Raw genomic sequence first — 16,308 nt, 5'->3', positions numbered from 1 at the left:
GAAGCGGGCGTGCACGCGGAACCGCGGTCCCCCTGCCCGTTCGTGGCGGTGGAGGTGGGGGGGTCGTTCCGCTGGCGGAGGCTAGCTTAGCTGTTAGCCCGGAGCTACACAAAGATCCCGACAAGCACACCGCGGCCCCCCCTCCGTGAAAACCCGCTTCTCCTCCCGTTTCTGCACCACACTTACCCCCGGACGGCCTGAGCGCCCGCGCAGACAACGACGCACAGTGTGGGCACGCGCGACGTGCACAATCACGGTCCAAACATGCCGTTCCCGCCCGTGCATCCACCGACCTCTGCCGCTCCGCTGCGTCCCCCCGCCGTCGCTCCAGCAGCACTTCCTGCCGCTGCTAACGGAGCGGCGCGCGGCCGCACGCGCGTCATCAGCGCCATCAGCGCAGTCAACCGCTGCAGCGGCACCGGAACGACACGCGGCTGCAGAACCGAGCCGAACCGCAGCAGCGCCGAGTCCACGTTCACCTGGGAGAGTGGGTCTGGGAACAACCTCCAAACACAACAGCAACCACACAGACAACAACACAAAACAACAATAACTCAAACACAACAACACTGCAAACTCACAAAAACATCAACACTACAACAACACAAAAACAACAACACTACAAAAACAACAACGCAAAACATCAATAACTCAAACAAAAGAACACTACAAACTCACAAAAACAACAATCCTACAAAAACACAAAAACAACAACACTACAAAAACACAAAAACAACAACACAAAACAACAATAACTCAAACACAACAACACTACAAACTCTCAAAAACAACAATCCTACAAAAACACACAAATAAAAAAACTACGATAACAAAAACAACAACACTACTACAAGACAAAACATCACCTCTACAAAGAAAAAACGAACACAAAAACAACAGCGATACAATCACATAAAGACATCGGCACTACAAACTAAAAAAACAATACTACTACAATAACACAAAAGCAACAACAATACAATCACACAACAGTAGCACCACTGTTACTGAGGTGACGAGATGAAGGTTTTTGGGTTTGGGGGGATTAGCCCCGCCCACCTTTGGGCAGTACATAAAGTATCGCCCGTCTATCCCTCTCTCCCCGTCGGCCCATATCCACCCGTCGGCCCATATCCACCCGTCGGCCCATATCCACCCGTCCGTCTCTGCCTGTTGTTTTCTGAGTGGACTGTAACAGCAGAGAAGAATCTACTCTGCAAACTGCTCTGTGTTCAGAATCAAAGCCGCTCTCTGCATGTTCCTCAGAGCGGTTCGGCTTAAACAAACTTTCCAGACGTAATGTTGTTGGTTTGGACATTTCCATGCATCAGTGATGGTGTTTGTAGCTGAAGAACGCAGGTGAGGTGAGACCCAGGCTGTTTTCAACACATCAGGAGTCATGGATGAAGGACAGAAAAACTAGAAGATCTTTCAGGATCAGAGAACAGCAATGATGCAGGTCAGGTCTCTCTGTGCAGACCGGGACCACGTGACCCGTCCCAGTCCACGGCGAGGGGTTAGATGACTCACCTGTGACCTGTACAGTCCAGGTGATAACACAGAAGAATTTCTACCAGAAAAACCAGGACAGGTGCAGCAGGAGACAACATCAAGACAAAAACATCAAGGAAAGAAGACAAATCTGGAACCTTTTGACTCTCAGTGATAGAATGAAGGAAGTAATTCTATATACTCCTCTACCAACCTGTGCAGACACCTGAGAGAACCTTCTCTAAAACACAGCAGATCATCCCTGACAGAAGAAACCAGACTACATCATCACAGCTGAAAAATGTTACTCTGAATAAAAGTCTATTTTTATTGTTTTTCATCAAATTAACGCCTATTTTGGTTTGTGGTTTCAATATTTTGAATTATTTTACTTTAAATGTGTTTCAAAGGAAAAAGCTTCAGTGTATAGAGTTAAAAACTGAATAGTTGCTAGCTACTTCTTTTTTCATTTATTTTGTAGATTTGATCTGGGATGGAATAATAATACTATGTACATAATCTACACTTTGGCATCATGTAACGTACGCCGGCTCTGTAATAGGGAGAGTGGTACAGAGCACAGTGATGCCAGTTTCTCCACAGAACGTTCTGAGGATTTCTCCCCCCCCCGAGCCCGGCGCTCATGGTCCAGAACTTTTTTGTTTCGCGCTGCTGGTTCAAGATGCTGCTTTAGCAAAGCGGAGCTGCTGGGTCAGCTGAGGTTTGTAGGTCCAAAGGAAACCTGTGCCTGAGAGCGGTAAAAGGATGCTAGCATCATAGCTAATAAAGACTAAGGCATTAAACAAACAATCCCCAGAGAAACGTTCATTAAATCCTTCTCCAGGACAGAGTTTGCTGCATTCAATGTGAACGGCTCTCAACCTCTGTTCCCCAACCTCCAAGTCCGCTGGAAAGTTCTGTAAAGCAGAAGATTTTTGACAACTATGGGAAAACACCTCTGAGCCATGCTAACGCTAACGACCGAGTGCTACAGAATCAGAGATGGGCGGAGCTTTAATACTGGAGCCCAGCACGATGAGGACTTGAACTAATTAACCAATCACAAAATTCAACTGCCATTCCTCGTTTCAACCTGTAGGGGGGCAACTTGTCAAAAAAATTGGCCACAACTAACAAACATCACTTATAAAAGCCCATTTATAGAGGTCAACAGACAAAACAAGTTGATTTAGGGTTTGGTGACCCTTTAACAATCACACCTCCTTATCACGCTGATAAGACACTTGAGTTTTTTCAGTAATATCTATTGAGTATTTATTTTTTTAATGTCAAATAGTTCATTTAGTCAGGCAAATATGTTTAAAATGTAAATAGAGATTACAATTTATTTTTTACAGGCAAATAAGTCTATTTTAGTCTGTTGTAATCTAAAAGTTATTAAAAACTGATCATTTAGACGTTTCTCTGTGTTTTATTGTTCTTTAATGATAACAAAGGTATTATGTTTGGAAGTGATGTCTTAACTTAACAAATTGACTAATGACACCAATGATATTTAGTAAAGGAACTGAGACTGAAACGCTCTGCCGCAAAGCATGCTGGTCCTCCTCTACAGTCTGGGTTCTACAGGAATTCTGAAGGCGTTGGTTCGAAATTGGCAGAAATTTCACCTTTTCGTCGCTGATTTTAAACCATCTGTGAGGAAAAGGTCAAAAGTTCACCTCATGAACTACACCTCCCAGCATGCCGCGCGCCGCAGAAACGTCATATGAGCGTGCCGGAGGATTTCCGCGCCTGGACTCTGCTTGGGTCTTTCTTCTGGAGGTTCTGTGTTAATCGGTTCTGCTGGTTCCGCTCGGGGGCAGAATGGGCCCGGTCGAGGTGAGTCTCGTCTCGGTTCTACCGGAAAATTAAGCTGTTCGGTTCGGGCACCAGAATTCTGGTTCTACTGCACCGAACCAAGCAGCATCTGCGAGCTGGAAGTCCGTTCCCGGAGAAGGGGACGGTCTCATCCGAACTCCGCTTAAGTTCCGGTTCCGAAGAAACCGTAAAGGAGTAGTCTGGTGCCAAGCTTATCCTGATGACGTAAGAACGGCGGGAATTCTGGAGTTTTAACAGTTTCCGTATGAAAGCCCAACAACTTTCTGTTCTGGTTTGATCTGCTGTTGGGGAACAAAGTTCTGACCCAAGTGCAGACAGAGCCGAAGTTCTGGCTGAGCATCAGAGATATGAGTGGTTTGTTCTGGTAAAACCCTCTAACCGGACTCTGGTTCTGGTTCTGTCCACAGCGTCTCCACATGTCCGTGTTCTCTCAGAGCTTCTCGCCGTGCGGACGCTTCCTGGCGGCCGGGAACAACTACGGGGAGATCGGCGTGTTCAGGTGAGCCAACCGAGCGCACCTGTCCGTGCTGGCGCGTGGCGGCGCTCTCACCTGTGAGTCTGTGTTCCAGCGTGTCTGCAGCTCTGAGCCCGGACGCCGGTGCCGACAGCCTCAAACCGGTCCTGGCGTTCACAGGTGAGTCCAGCTGACCGGACCGGTCCAGTAGAAGGTTCTTGTGGTGACCGCTGGTTCTGCTGCAGCTCACGAGGGTCCAGTCTTCAGCCTCCTGACCACGGACGGCGTCCTGCTGAGCGCCGGGAACGGTGAGATCAGCGCCTGGAGCTGGACCGAGCTCAGCAAGAAGGTGAGGGTCCACTGGACCAGAACCAGAACCTTGTTCTCTAGACCTCATACTGACCTTCTGACCCTCATCCTCAGAGTGTCAAACCTCTGTGGAGCAAGAGACCGACTTACAGGTGAGAACGCACAAACGCACACACAGACGCACAAAGACACAACGAACCATAATGTTGTTTCTGCAGCTCCAGTCTGGAGATCCCAGAGATCAACGCCATGGTGTGGAACCCACGGGTGAGACACACACAGACACACACAGATAGACACAGATAGACAAATGTTGAACAGAACCAAGCAAACTGAGAACTCTTCAGCTGTCCCTCAGAACCAAACAGAACTTCAGGCTGTAAATGTTTAAAATATGTCAACTGTGAAAAAGACGCACAACTGATGGAAAGACCAACAAAAGTTTGTCAAAGTAGAATTATTTTCAAGATGGAAATAGAACCGTACAGTGGTACAGTATGAGAGGTCTGGATTGATCACAGAACGATATACTGTCAACAGGAGAGAGGACGGTTTCGAAATCCTCTGACCACAGATTCAGAGAGTTTGTTACAGACTGGATCAATGTGATCTAGTTCAATATGATCCGGATCACTGGGATTTTTCCAGAGAGGTTTGTCTTTATCCAGACTCGGTTGACTGCAGGTTCCGGTTTGACTCCCTCAGGGGAGGAGTCAAATGTAGAGGAGACATTTCAGACGCGTCGGTGCGTGTTAGCTGACGGGACATGTAGAGAGAAAATAGATTCACTCCTGAAGAACGGAGCGGGCTGGTTCTGCCTTTCCCGACAAGAACTCAGCGCATTGACTTTATCAAAGACAGATTCGGGGGGCTCTCTGGTCCGGTCTCCCCGCAGAACCGCGAGGCCTTTCTAAACATCCACAGTATATATACTCTATAACTTTTACTTGTGTAACGCTCAGCTTCTATTAGCGTCGGTCTTGTCTTCAGGGATGAAGATCTTCCAGAAGTTCAAACTAATAAAAGTTTCCACTAGATCCATCTGATGCGGATAAATGTTTATATTGAAAGCTTTTCATGTTCTTTTGTGGACTGCTTCCAGAACCTCTGAGAGGATCGTCAGGATGATGCCAGTTCTTTCCTATGACACAGAATCAAATCGTTCTTAACTGTCACTGAGATCAATGGATCATAATCGATATTGTCAAATTGACCATCAACTCACAGGGTGCACAGAAACTGACCAACATTCCAGTCCAGACTGTTTACTTTGTCTTTGTGCGTCCCGACTGCACTGATGTGTGTTTGTGTCGTCAGGACAACAGCTTGGCGGTGGGGGGTGGAGACAACAACATTCACGTCTTGGATCTGGAGCACGGCGTCTTTAAGGTGCGTTCGAGTGCAGCGTGTTGGTGCAGAGTGGCGCATTCTGACGGTTTGTCTGCAGGCGGTCCTTCACGGACACACAGACTACGTGCACTGCTTATGCATGAGAGAGCGGGAGGCGGAGCTTCTCTCGGGTGGTGAGGATGGAGCGGTGAGGATGTGGGGTAAGTGACCGGCGCCATCTTTGAGCTTCCTCCTGTGATGATGATGATGATGGTGGTGGTCTGCAGACAGCAGGACTGGCCGCTGCGTTCACTGCCTGGAGGTCCACAAGTACGAGGTGAGAAGTGGGGTCAGAGGTCACTCGGTTCTATCGGATTGATGGACGGGTTCTGATCATGGTGCACGTGTTACAGGCGTGTGCACGGCCCCAGCACGGAAAATGGATCAGCTGCCTGACCACAGACTCTGACTGGATGGTAAGGAGACCTGTGAGGCGTTCAGGTGCAGCTGGAAACGTTTCCCAGAGCAGCAGAGAGCTTCCTCACTGAGGATTCTTCCTCAGAAGGTTCTGAACATCTGCAGACAAAGGGCCCAATCCAGAGGTTCTGAAGCCGACCCAAACATGTTTAGTCAGACCACTGCTGGTTCCTGGAGGTCCTCCAGCTGGACCTGCAGGACTCATTCAGACCAGGAGTCGGGAAGGGTCCAGCTCAGACTGAAGGGGGCGGGGTTATGTCAAAGGGGGCAGGTGTCTCCTAAAGGTGGGTGGGGTTATCATAAAGAGGGCTGGGTTATGTTGTGAGGGGGTGGGGTTATACCAAAGGGGGCAGGGTTATTATACAGAGGGTGGAGTTATGTTGAAAGGGGGTGGGGTTATCATAAAGATGGTGGAGTCATCATGAAGAGGGTGGGGTTATGTGGAAAGGGGGTGGGGTTATGTTGAAAGGGGCGGTTCTAGTGACTCAGAAGTCCGGCTCGTCTCGGGTGGACTGTATTGCAGCAGTGTTCTAATGCCACGCTGCCGCCCCAACACTTGAATGCATCATAACCTTCTCAGCGCTGAGGATGACAGCAGATCAGGTTCTGACGATGTCGCCTCGCTGCTCTGCAGATTTCCTGCAGCAGATTCTCCAGAAACATTTCTGTGGATTGTTCAGGTTCTGGTTTGTCCCGATCTGTTTAGAGCGGTCTAAACTGTGCTAGCTGGCGTGCGTGCGTCTGCGCAGCTGATCCGTCTGTCGTCCTGCAGGTGTGCGGTGGGGGGCCGGCGCTGTCCCTGTGGCACCTGCGGTCGTTGTCCCCCACCTCCGTCTTCCCACTGAGCAGCTGCCAGCGCCAAGTCGCCTTCCACCAGGACGTGGTGAGCCCCGCCCCGCTGCAGCTGACACGCCCCTTGCGGCGACGCTAACGCTCTCGTACCTGCAGATCCTGGCGGTGGGGGAGGGGCCGTTTGTGTCTCACTGCCTGCTGGGGGGGGCGGTGAAGACGCAGATCCCGTGTACGCCCCAGAGCCTGAATACTCTACAGATCAACGCCGGCAGCTCGGAGCACAAAGTGAGACCCTCAACGCAGCGCTGCGCACTCACCTGAGGGCGGGGCTCTGACACAGGTGTGTGTGTTGCAGGTGCTGACGGTGGGGGGGAGCAGCAGCTGCATCGACGTCTTCACCAACCCGTCCTACAGAGCCTTCTCCCTCAGCTTCTGACGCCCTCAGGAACTCAATAAACTTTGAAACCCGTCTGTGTCTCTGATCCAGCTTCATGGGGAGGGAGGGACTAGGGTCACCTGACCAGGTAGCTCATTTCCTCTGTGACCACCAGAGGGCCTCCAACCCCCCCACAGAGACAGTGATGAAGACGATGTGAGGAAGAGTTTTATTAACCCCTCCCCCAGGAATTACAAAAAAAAACACAATCAATTTCAGAACAGTTAACCAGAATGCATTGAGGCAGTCACATGACAGAATCCTGCGCCGGTGGGTGGGCGGGGCTTCAGGCCGCAGACAGGCAGGCCTGTCGGACGCTCTGGGCCCAGGTGTGGAGCAGCTCTGTCACCGAGTGTTTGTCAGGCAGCTGCAGCAGTTTGGACGTCATGTTCTGGTGCACGCTCTGCAGGAAGCTGTTGGCACCTGAGGACGCACAAACGCATCAGCACCAGCCGCGGCGCCCCACCCCGCCGCCCGCACACTCACCGTACTGCTCGCCGTCGTCGCTCCAGAGCGGGCTCTGGTCCGGATAATCTGCAGGAATGCTGAGCTGCAGAGGAGGAACACTGGGAAGGTTCTTGTCGTCTGAGAAGGAACCGACAGGGGGAGGAGTCACAACTGGCGCCAGAACATCTCAGACCCTCAACACAAGATCGGAGCACGCCCAAAGAGGTATCAGGACTAGAGGGGAAGTACAACTGCAGGAGCAACTCACATTATCTTCTGAATCTAAAACTGGTTCTTAACCTTGTTGGAGGTACCGAACCCCACCAGTTTCATATGCGCATTCACCGAACCCCTCTTTGGTGACATTTTTTTTAAATCTAGAAACAAGTTTTTTACTGGTACACAAAATGAGCCGTGCATGAACATCACCTTGTTCAAAACCAACAAAATGGATAAACTCACAACAAATTACATACCTGCAAATCAGTGTGACTTCTGCTTTGAGAGACCAGTTCAGATGTGCGTGGTTTCACCGTGGCGAGGGCCACTCTCATGTCATTTTCACAGCAAAGTCTGTTCCTTTTCTTTGTTTTTATGTCCAGCATCCTCGAGAAGGATTGCTCACAAAGAGATGTCGTAACAAATGGTATTAAAAATTTGACACCGACATGCTGCACCGTTTGCAGCAGCATCTTTCGGTTTTGGCAGAACCGCATAAATCATAACGGTTCCTACTTGGAACCGAACTTCGGTGCCCAACCCTACTGCCGAACCCCTGAGATCAACCCATCGAACCCCTGGGGTTCGATCGAACCCAGGTTAAGAACCACTGATCTAAAACATCAAACCTGCAGCTTCATTCTAAAACGACAATTTCTACGTCGTCTCCGTCATTTAAACAAGTTTCAGGAGGAATCTGTGACCTCCATGACCTCAGCGTCTCCGTCCCAACAGCTTCTCCTGCAACTCTTGAAGCTGGGAGAAGTCTGGAGCTCTCGCAGCATTAAGGGGGAGGAGTTAAAATGGAACAACACGAGGGGAGGAGCTAACGGGAGCATTACAGGGGGAGGAGCTAAAAGGGGGCATCACAGACATCCTTTCCTTGGTCGCATCTACGCATTAAAACTGACTCGTTTTAACTTAAGACGACCTTTGAACTCCGGGGGGGGGTAAAGTAGGGTCAAAGGTCATCTTTAATGAACCCTTCCCTGATGGAGCTAGCGTTAGCATTAGCATATCTGTCCAAACGCACTGAAGTTTACAATAAATCCCACAAAGACTTATCTTTGATAACAATGTGAGACTTCTGAAGACTCCGCCTCCATCAGTCATGTGACACACTGACCTAAAGGTCCACTGACTAGGTGAGAACTGAGTGTGATGTCATCAGAGAAGGGCTCCAACACCACTTTTTCAGGGATATGTTGGAGGTTGGACGTCCTCAGTGATTGGTCAGTATGAGTCATTGTTTCTAGAGCAACCACTCCAGCCAATCAGCAGTGAGCTTGTTGGAAGGCCACGCCCTAACACTTGAAAACAGGCTTCATGAAATCTAACATTTAGAAAGTTGGACGTGGGGGTTGATGACTCATCAACCAATCGTGGCAGCTCTGGCCAACAGCTGTAAGCTCAGAGCAGAGAAGAAGAAGAGCTAACCGCTAATGCTAGCTGCTCACCCAGCTTGCAGAGCAGGTGCACGGTGCCGTTGTTGCTGCAGAAGGAGGGGTCCAGGTTAACCAGGAAGCGGACGTCCAGGCGGGCCACCTCCCCCTGCAGGATGTTGGGGACGGTCTGCCGCTCGTCTTCCTCCAGCTTCCTCTTCCTCCCGGGGACGTTGGGGCCGCTGCGGCAGAGACACAGGTGAGACGGCACACAGGAAGACCGCGGCTCCTGCCTCAGACGGTCACACCTACACGATGGGCGGCCCGTGGATGGCGCTCATGGCGGGGGCAAACGTCCGGTACAGTGAGTGGTTGAAGACCGGCGAGCGGATGTTGGTGATGATGGCGTCCAGCAGAGGCTGGCACAGGTACTGCTGCTTCGTGGCCATGGGTGGGGGAGGGGGGGTGGGCTGAAAGAGAGACAGGTGACCCGGAGTGAAGGGTCAGAAGGGCTGTCTGCTGTGAGCGGTTCTGGTCCTGGAGGGACTGGGTCGGGTCCGGTCAGAGTTCCAACAGTTTGAGGAACTTCTGCTCTGTGTGCATCAAGACGTCCGTCCTTCAGAGTTCGAGGTCCGTCTCTCCCCTGAACCAGAACCAGCAGAACCAGCGCTCAGAAGTGCAGTCTTCCTGCTCTGCTGCAGGCAGACGCAGAAGGTTGGGAGTCCTTTAGGAAAGCTGGAACCCCCGAGCATCTAAAGTAGTGGTCGACCGATACCGGCGCCGATATGAGTCTAAAGGATCGGTCTTCTTCTGTGGTTCACAAACACTGAAACCTTTCTTCTATTTCCTGTTTCGTCTCATTTCTCAGCTCAGTCACAGACCAGCTCAGTGGCCTTGTGGTACAGTGTCCGCCCTGAGACTGGAAGGGCGTGAGTTCAAAACCAGGCTGAGTCAGACCGAAGAATCTAGAAATGGGAGCCGGCGTCCATCTTTGACACTCAGCATTAAGGGATTGGATTGGGGGGGTTTAGCCACCAAATTGTTCCTGGGCGTCTGTGTCTGCAGCTCACCACTCCCCCAGGGGAGGGGTCAAATGACCACAGATTTCACACACCTCAGTGAATGACAGTTAATGGGACTTTAACCTTCAAGTCTCGGTCACAGCTCAGAGTTTTAGTGACTTCACCCTCTGTGGTGGCTCAGGACTGACCTCAGGTCCTTCAGAACAAACAGATCCAGAACCTGCAGGATTCTGGACTGATATCCAGATCAGGACAGATCTCCTCCAGATCAGGACTGATCCCCTCAAACAACATCTCTGTTCAGATGCTCAGAATTGATCAGAAATTGAGGTGATTAGATTTGATGGTGGGATGATCAGAATCATGAAGATCGAGATGAATCTGGATCAGAGGAGATCCTCTGAAGGCCAACGTTCAGATCTGCCAGAACAAACTGAAGCGCAGACCTGCTGATGCTTCAGGAGTTTCCGTGTGTGTTCGTGTTTACCACAGCCATGTCGTTCTTCAGCTTCTCCAGGGCGATCTCACATTTCTGCAGCGTCTTCAGAGGACACCTGTGGATCAGAATGTGGGCGTGGTTACAGGAGGGGGAGGGGCTTAAAGTGTCTGGAGGACACCAGAGGATCAGATCGTGGAGAACAGGTTAGGGGGCGTGGCTTGCAGGTGTTACCTGATGTTTGGGTCGGTCAAAATGTTTAGCAGACTCTTCATCTTACTCAGGTCCTTCTTCCTGTCTGAGAGCAGAAGCAGAACTGAGCTTTGTCCTTCCGGACAAGAACCGGTTTTGGGTCTGGCGCCGACCTCACCTTCGTTTTTGTCGATCTTGTTGATCATGCGGCGAAGAGGCTCGATGTATTTGGACAGCTGCTTCAGCTTCTCCATGTACTGCTGGTCCTCCATTGAAGGACTCATCACAGAGCCGGGGTTACCTGAAGGGGCGGGATCAGATTACCTACCTGACCTGGTTGTTGAGGTTCTGGTACTGACTGCGGGCATACCTGGAGTGTTGAGTGGACCTGGAGAGGGAACGCTGTAGATCTGAGCAGGTCTGCTGGAGGTGGCTGTGTTGGGGGAGGGCTGAGGGGAGGGGCTGGGCTGGAATCCTCCTCCTGGGGAGGGAGTCGGGCCGGAGCTGACGGAACCAGAACACGGTTGGAACCAGCACCAAGACAGAGAGTATGTGTGTGGGTACCTGTCCTACCTGACTGAGTTGGGCTGTGAGGTGGGGGGCTGGGGTGATGGCTGAGGGGGCGGTGGCATCTGTGGCGTTGGCACCTGCACAGGTGACGGCGATGATATCATGGTGTGCTGCACCTGTGATTCATGGGGGAGGGAGGTGTTAATCGTGTGGTTCCAGGATTTCCCGCCCTCCTGGTCGGGGCTCAGACGTGGTCCCGGTTCTGACCTACATCCTCGACATAATGAGCCTCCATTGTGGGGGCGGGGCTACACACTCCAGTAGGAGCAGACACACCCCCACGTGGAGTGGTCCAGACACTCCTCTATGTTTGGCTTGGTGCCGACTCGACTGGACCTGAGAGTGGAACAGCAGGTTCTTCAAAAACAACTAATGGAATCAGTTCAAGATCCAGAACTGAACCAAGACCAGTTCTTCTTTGGAAGGAAAACCCAAAGTTCCGCCCGACTACAGTTCTGTCAAAATGCGGTTTCATTAGTTGTTCTTTATATCTGTGGTTCTGTCCAAGTCATCAGTCCATTTAATGTTCTGTTTGTGTGGTTGTGCTGCAAACATGGGTCCAGCGGAGCGGTACCTGAGCAGATATCGCCTGTCCTCCAACCGCGCTGGTGGGGGCTGCGGAGGCGTTTGGGGGGATGGGCGGGTTGAGAACGGGCCGGGTTGGCCGGGTCAGATTCTGCATTGTGGGGCGACCCAGCTTCAGATGGAGAGCAGAGAGCAGACTGAAGCACCTGGTGCTGCACTGTGACATAAAGTGCTGGTTCTGGACTCACCTGTCCAGGTGCAGCACCGGCGGCGGAAAGCTGGGACTGGGTCACTATCTGCGGGTGGTGCTGCTGCATGGTGGCACGGGCCTGCTTTTACACACAAGGAGACGGACGGGTCAGGATGAGGACCTGAGCCGGGCCCAGACCGCGGGACGCCGGCGGTACCTGGAAGGCCTTGAGCTGCTGCTGCTGCTGGCTCAGGGAGGTGGGCACATGCGGCACGGATGTCATCGGGCCAACCAGAGACGAGGACACCATGTTGGGCTGCTGCAGCTGCTGGGAGTGGGGGGGGATGGGACCCGGCGCCGGCTGAACCTGGACCTGCTGTCCCATCGGATGGATGGACTGAGGCTGGGCCTGAGGGTGGTGCTGCAGCTGCTGGAGCATCCTCACCTGGTGCATCTGCAGCGAAGAGGGCATAGTGTAGTCACCACGGAAACAGCAAGGGGGAGGAGACAGGGGGCGGGGCTAACGAGTCCAGCACTGCTCAACAAAACAAACGAAAAGTTAAAGATGATCCATGCAATGTGGAGATGTCAGATGGTCGTCCCGGCCGACTGTGATGACTGAACTCAGAGGACTTTATGGGCGGAGCCACTGACGGCGAGCCAGCTGCTCAATCACATAGAGGCCAGTTAAAGAAACGTCGCGGGGCGTCGCAGAGACGTCGCGGGGCGTCGCAGAGACGTCGCGGGGCGTCGGAGAGACGGCGCGGGGTGTCGGAGAGACGGCGCGGGGCGTCGGAGAGACGGCGCGGGGCGTCGGAGAGACGGCGCGGGGCGTCGGACAAACTCAACAGAAATGTAATCGGAAAGAGACGAACTTCTGGATTTTCTTGTGTGAAGTCCTACTCTCACTGTGGTTAAGGGTTCTGGTTCATAACCACAAGAGCTGATCTGGGTAAGAAACTCCACTGTGAACTGAAGGAACCACAGGAATGACTGCAGAACAGATTCACTGAACCCAAAGAACCAAAGAACTGGACCTTTGACCTGATTCAAGCTAACCGGTGCTGGAAACATCAATAAATAAATGAGTGACCAACCCATCGGTCTTCGAAACTTCCCATGTCTGCGAAGAGTCTACCTGGTTTTGCTGCTGCTGCTGGTTTTGCGCCTGCAGCTGCTGGTTCTGGTGCTGCTGCTGTTGCTGCTGCAGCTGCTGGTTCTGGAGCTGTAGCTGCTGGTGCTGCTGCTGCAGCTGCTGGTTCTGGTGCTGCTGCGCCCTCAGATGCTGTAACTGCTGCATGGCGGCGGCGTTCTGCTGCTGCTGTTGCTGCTGTTGGAACTGCTGGAACTGCTGCTGCTGCATCATCTGCTGCATGGGCATCTGGGCCTGCGCTGGAACTGCGGAGACAGAAGTGGAGGATGGGGCACCTGCAGCTCTGAAGCAGTCACGGACGAGTCTGAAAGCTCAGTCGCAGCATGCTGAAGCACAGACACACGGCAGCTAGGGGGCGCTGTGGACAAACGTCACGCAGAGGAAACACTCACTGCCTTGTGGGTTTCCAGGCACCCCTGCCATGGCATGCTGGCCTGGCTGCCCCATGGCCCCCATGGCCCCCATGCTCCCCATTTGAGCCCCGGCAGGGCGAGGCCCCATTCCGATGGCGCCAGAGCCCACTCCACCCCCTGTTGGGTTAGTCAGGGCATTCATGGGATCTAGCAGAAGACAGACAACAAACAACATTAAGCCCATCCAACATGCAGAGCGAAGATCATGACGGCCACGACTGCAGCAGGGCCCAGCAGAGAGCAGACCACCTCCAGAACAGGACCGGAGGCCCGCTTACCTGGACCCCCCAGAGACTTCTTATCTGTGGAGAGACAGAGGGCAGACTGAGCTGAAGGCCAAGCAGATCAGCAGCTTTACGTCACATTAACAAAGAATCCAGAAACTCCACAGCTCCATCACTCCAGACCTCCTCACTCAGACTGCTCCTCTCTGCCCTGAACTAGATTGACCTTCAGGTAAACCTGCTCTCTGTTAGTCTGAGGAGCCGCGATGGAGGGCTGTGGAGGGTTTCTGGGGAGTGACCAGCTGGACTCAAAGTGGCGTTTCACAAGAGCAACACTCACGGATGTCTCTGAAGTGGATGATGAGCCGCGCCACCAGCGAAAGATACTCGTCCTGGAAAACAGTTGTAATGTCAGTTCTGACCAGAATCTGCACGCTAACCAGAGAACGAGCAGGTGGAGGTCAGTCACATGACCACAAAGACTCACTCGGGTCTTGGCCTTGTTGTAGACTTGGTTCTCCATGTCCGTGCCTGACTTGTGCGCGGTGGTGCCGGGCCCCGCCTTCCTCATGGCATCGTCACTGCACACACACATCCAACTTCACCGAAAAGCTCTCTGCTGCCACCCTCAGCTCAACCTGGAGAACTGCACTTCTAAAGAGGAACTGATGGAAATTTAAAGCCAACTTATATTTGTCACATTCGTAGTAGAATACGCAGTCAAATGTTTATAAATGACTGACAGTTCGAGGACTGATAACGATTAAAAATTAGGTGATGGAGTAGGGCAGACATTTGAATAAATATGTAAATTTCTCGCATGCTTGAATCAACATAAGTTTCAAGTGTCCATGTGCTGCAAAAGTGTTTTTACTGTAAAGAGATGCTTTGTAGAAACTCTACATAATGGTGAAAGTTTTCTATTTAGCAAAAGCCGAGGTAAAACGGCGTGTGGTTTTTGTGGTGGAGGTGGGTGGAGTCCAAGAAGACCGCCATCTTCTGGCTAAGGGCCGGCGGGATGACGCTCCTTCACAAGAGTCCGTCGTGGGACGCCTCAGGTCCTCGTTAGATACTGAAGACCAGAAATGGTTCTGCAGCATTTCCTCGTCACGGAGGACACGTATGAAAACATTAAAACTGTCCGAGTATTTATTTAGATCCTGATGATCGGGAGCAGACGAAAACCCGCCGTTTGAAACAGCCCGGGTCTGTGACGTAGCAACAGGCTCCCTGCTCCGCTCCAGCTCTAAATCCTCCACCTAAAGACAGACAGATCCGTGAACGTCTTTGTTTTCCTCATCTGAGCTGGAATCTGGATCAGAACTGAACGGCTACATCCAACATGGATCCTCCTCAATATTAGCTTGGAGTTGGGAGAAGCTGTAAGCTACACAGGATATTAACGTAGGGTTTCTTCCGTGCCAACGTTCCTGCCCAGAATTCGGAGTTTTTAATGAGCCCCTGCTGCTCTGCAGACACTATGTTTTAAAAACGACACACACTGAAATCTGCATCATCATCATCGTCAAAGGAACACCCGAAACATTTAGACAACCCATCAAAACACAGTTGCAGAGGAAGCTGGCCGCACGACCAAAGCGGATTCTGTCCGAACTCCTTCCCTTCTTACTATACATCATTCCTCTGTAGTCCGAGTCTACCATTCCAGAATGGAGTGTACTAGAAATTTCCCAGCAGTCTTTGCGAAAAACCAGCTTGCTTAAATGTAATTTTTAATAAATCATCTGCATTTTCATCATGGAGTCACAGACGCCGTGAAATGTTTGCATTGATTACATTTTCACTTCGTAAAGTGTATGACGTCATATCCGGCGACTAGAAAAATGAAAGAAGTAGTGAGTGTGGTGTCTGAACTGCGTTTAAAATCCGGGGCACTAGATAGTTCGTGGTAGTTATGGGTTAGGGCGGGAATTCGGACAGAACCTCAGACCTGTCCATGTTGGACTCTCCTAAAGTCGTTTTATACTCTGAGTTCAGGATTCTGCTGCTGACCCCCCGGGACCAATAATCCCGCAGCTCCTTCGTGTCTATCTGGACCGTTTCCGCTTTTACACCGGGTAATTAAGTAACTACATATCCGGACAAACTCCTCGCTGTTGGAACACTCCGGACTCGTGACGCCCTGGAAGCTAGCTTTAGCTTAGCTTTGGCTTTGGCTTTAGCTCGCGCGGCTAACAGACCGGAAGCTGTAAATGAGCTCATCCGTGAGAGCGAGCGGAGATTCTCACATCTGAGCGACCACTTTCTGTCGGAACTGCGTGCTCCTCCAGTCGCTGTCGGAACCGGGGACTTCCATCGCGGGATTCGGTTCTGCGATGCAGACGTCAGGACAGAAACAAACAAACCGCGGTTCTTCTTCTTCCACTAAATACTCGCAGAGCAAA

The 16,308-nt window shown here is 51.7% G+C and overlaps 3 protein-coding genes across 7 annotated transcripts in view; 1 reads left to right on the top strand and 2 right to left on the bottom strand.

Annotated features, from left to right (window-relative positions):
• The window catches only part of si:dkey-89b17.4 (zinc finger protein 646), a 13,873-nt gene extending 13,276 nt beyond the window's left edge, over positions 1-597 (bottom strand). For 3 of the 4 annotated variants that reach the window (XM_024262214.2, XM_024262216.2, XM_024262217.2), the window contains exon 1: positions 187-597. The gene's annotated coding sequence lies outside the window, so the exon portion shown is untranslated. The remainder of the gene's footprint in view (positions 1-186) is intronic. The other variant, XM_024262215.2, reaches the window with a different exon arrangement.
• Positions 598-3,174: 2,577 nt separating this feature from the next.
• On the top strand, positions 3,175-7,163 carry thoc6 (THO complex 6). Its single transcript, XM_024262213.2, has 13 exons — positions 3,175-3,333; positions 3,741-3,832; positions 3,903-3,967; positions 4,033-4,136; positions 4,211-4,248; positions 4,315-4,363; positions 5,414-5,485; positions 5,544-5,646; positions 5,713-5,762; positions 5,839-5,901; positions 6,675-6,785; positions 6,851-6,979; positions 7,050-7,163. The coding sequence occupies exons 1-13, from the start codon at positions 3,319-3,321 to the stop codon at positions 7,128-7,130; spliced, it is 972 nt and encodes a 323-aa protein (XP_024117981.1). The 5' UTR covers positions 3,175-3,318; the 3' UTR covers positions 7,131-7,163.
• A 124-nt stretch (positions 7,164-7,287) lies between these two features.
• med15 (mediator complex subunit 15) lies at positions 7,288-16,308 on the bottom strand. Of its 2 annotated transcripts, none has more exons than XM_024262207.2 (18): positions 16,153-16,308; positions 14,391-14,484; positions 14,244-14,295; positions 13,958-13,981; positions 13,659-13,826; positions 13,252-13,511; positions 12,331-12,567; positions 12,172-12,255; positions 11,973-12,095; positions 11,402-11,514; positions 11,199-11,332; positions 11,007-11,129; positions 10,871-10,934; positions 10,688-10,754; positions 9,491-9,648; positions 9,254-9,420; positions 7,617-7,715; positions 7,288-7,553 (listed from the first exon to the last, which is right to left on the bottom strand). In XM_024262207.2, exons 1-18 carry the CDS (start codon positions 16,218-16,220, stop codon positions 7,417-7,419), a joined length of 2,172 nt encoding a protein of 723 aa, XP_024117975.1. In that variant the 5' UTR covers positions 16,221-16,308; the 3' UTR covers positions 7,288-7,416. The 2 variants fall into 2 exon arrangements, with proteins under 2 accessions (XP_024117975.1, XP_024117976.1); XM_024262208.2 differs by having other exon boundaries at positions 7,411-7,553; positions 12,172-12,252.

Source organism: Oryzias melastigma, linkage group LG17, assembly GCF_002922805.2.
Source record: "Oryzias melastigma strain HK-1 linkage group LG17, ASM292280v2, whole genome shotgun sequence".
Lineage (NCBI taxonomy): Eukaryota > Metazoa > Chordata > Actinopteri > Beloniformes > Adrianichthyidae > Oryzias > Oryzias melastigma.
The sequence above is the reverse complement of the archived record's forward strand: the minus strand, read 5'-3'. Positions and strand labels throughout refer to the sequence as shown.

Excerpts from the sequence above, each read along its gene's own strand:
- thoc6 (XM_024262213.2), top strand. Across the intron at positions 3,968-4,032 it reads ACCGGTCCTGGCGTTCACAG|CTCACGAGGGTCCAGTCTTC; the intron begins GTGAGTCCAGCT and ends GTTCTGCTGCAG. Across the intron at positions 4,249-4,314 it reads AGCAAGAGACCGACTTACAG|CTCCAGTCTGGAGATCCCAG; the intron begins GTGAGAACGCAC and ends TTGTTTCTGCAG.
- med15 (XM_024262207.2), bottom strand. The coding sequence starts at position 16,220 with ATGGAAGTCCCCGGTTCCGACAGCGACTGGAGGAGCACGCAGTTCCGA. Across the intron at positions 10,935-11,006 it reads CAAGATCGACAAAAACGAAG|ACAGGAAGAAGGACCTGAGT; the intron begins GTGAGGTCGGCG and ends TTCTGCTCTCAG. Across the intron at positions 10,755-10,870 it reads TTGACCGACCCAAACATCAG|GTGTCCTCTGAAGACGCTGC; the intron begins GTAACACCTGCA and ends TCTGATCCACAG.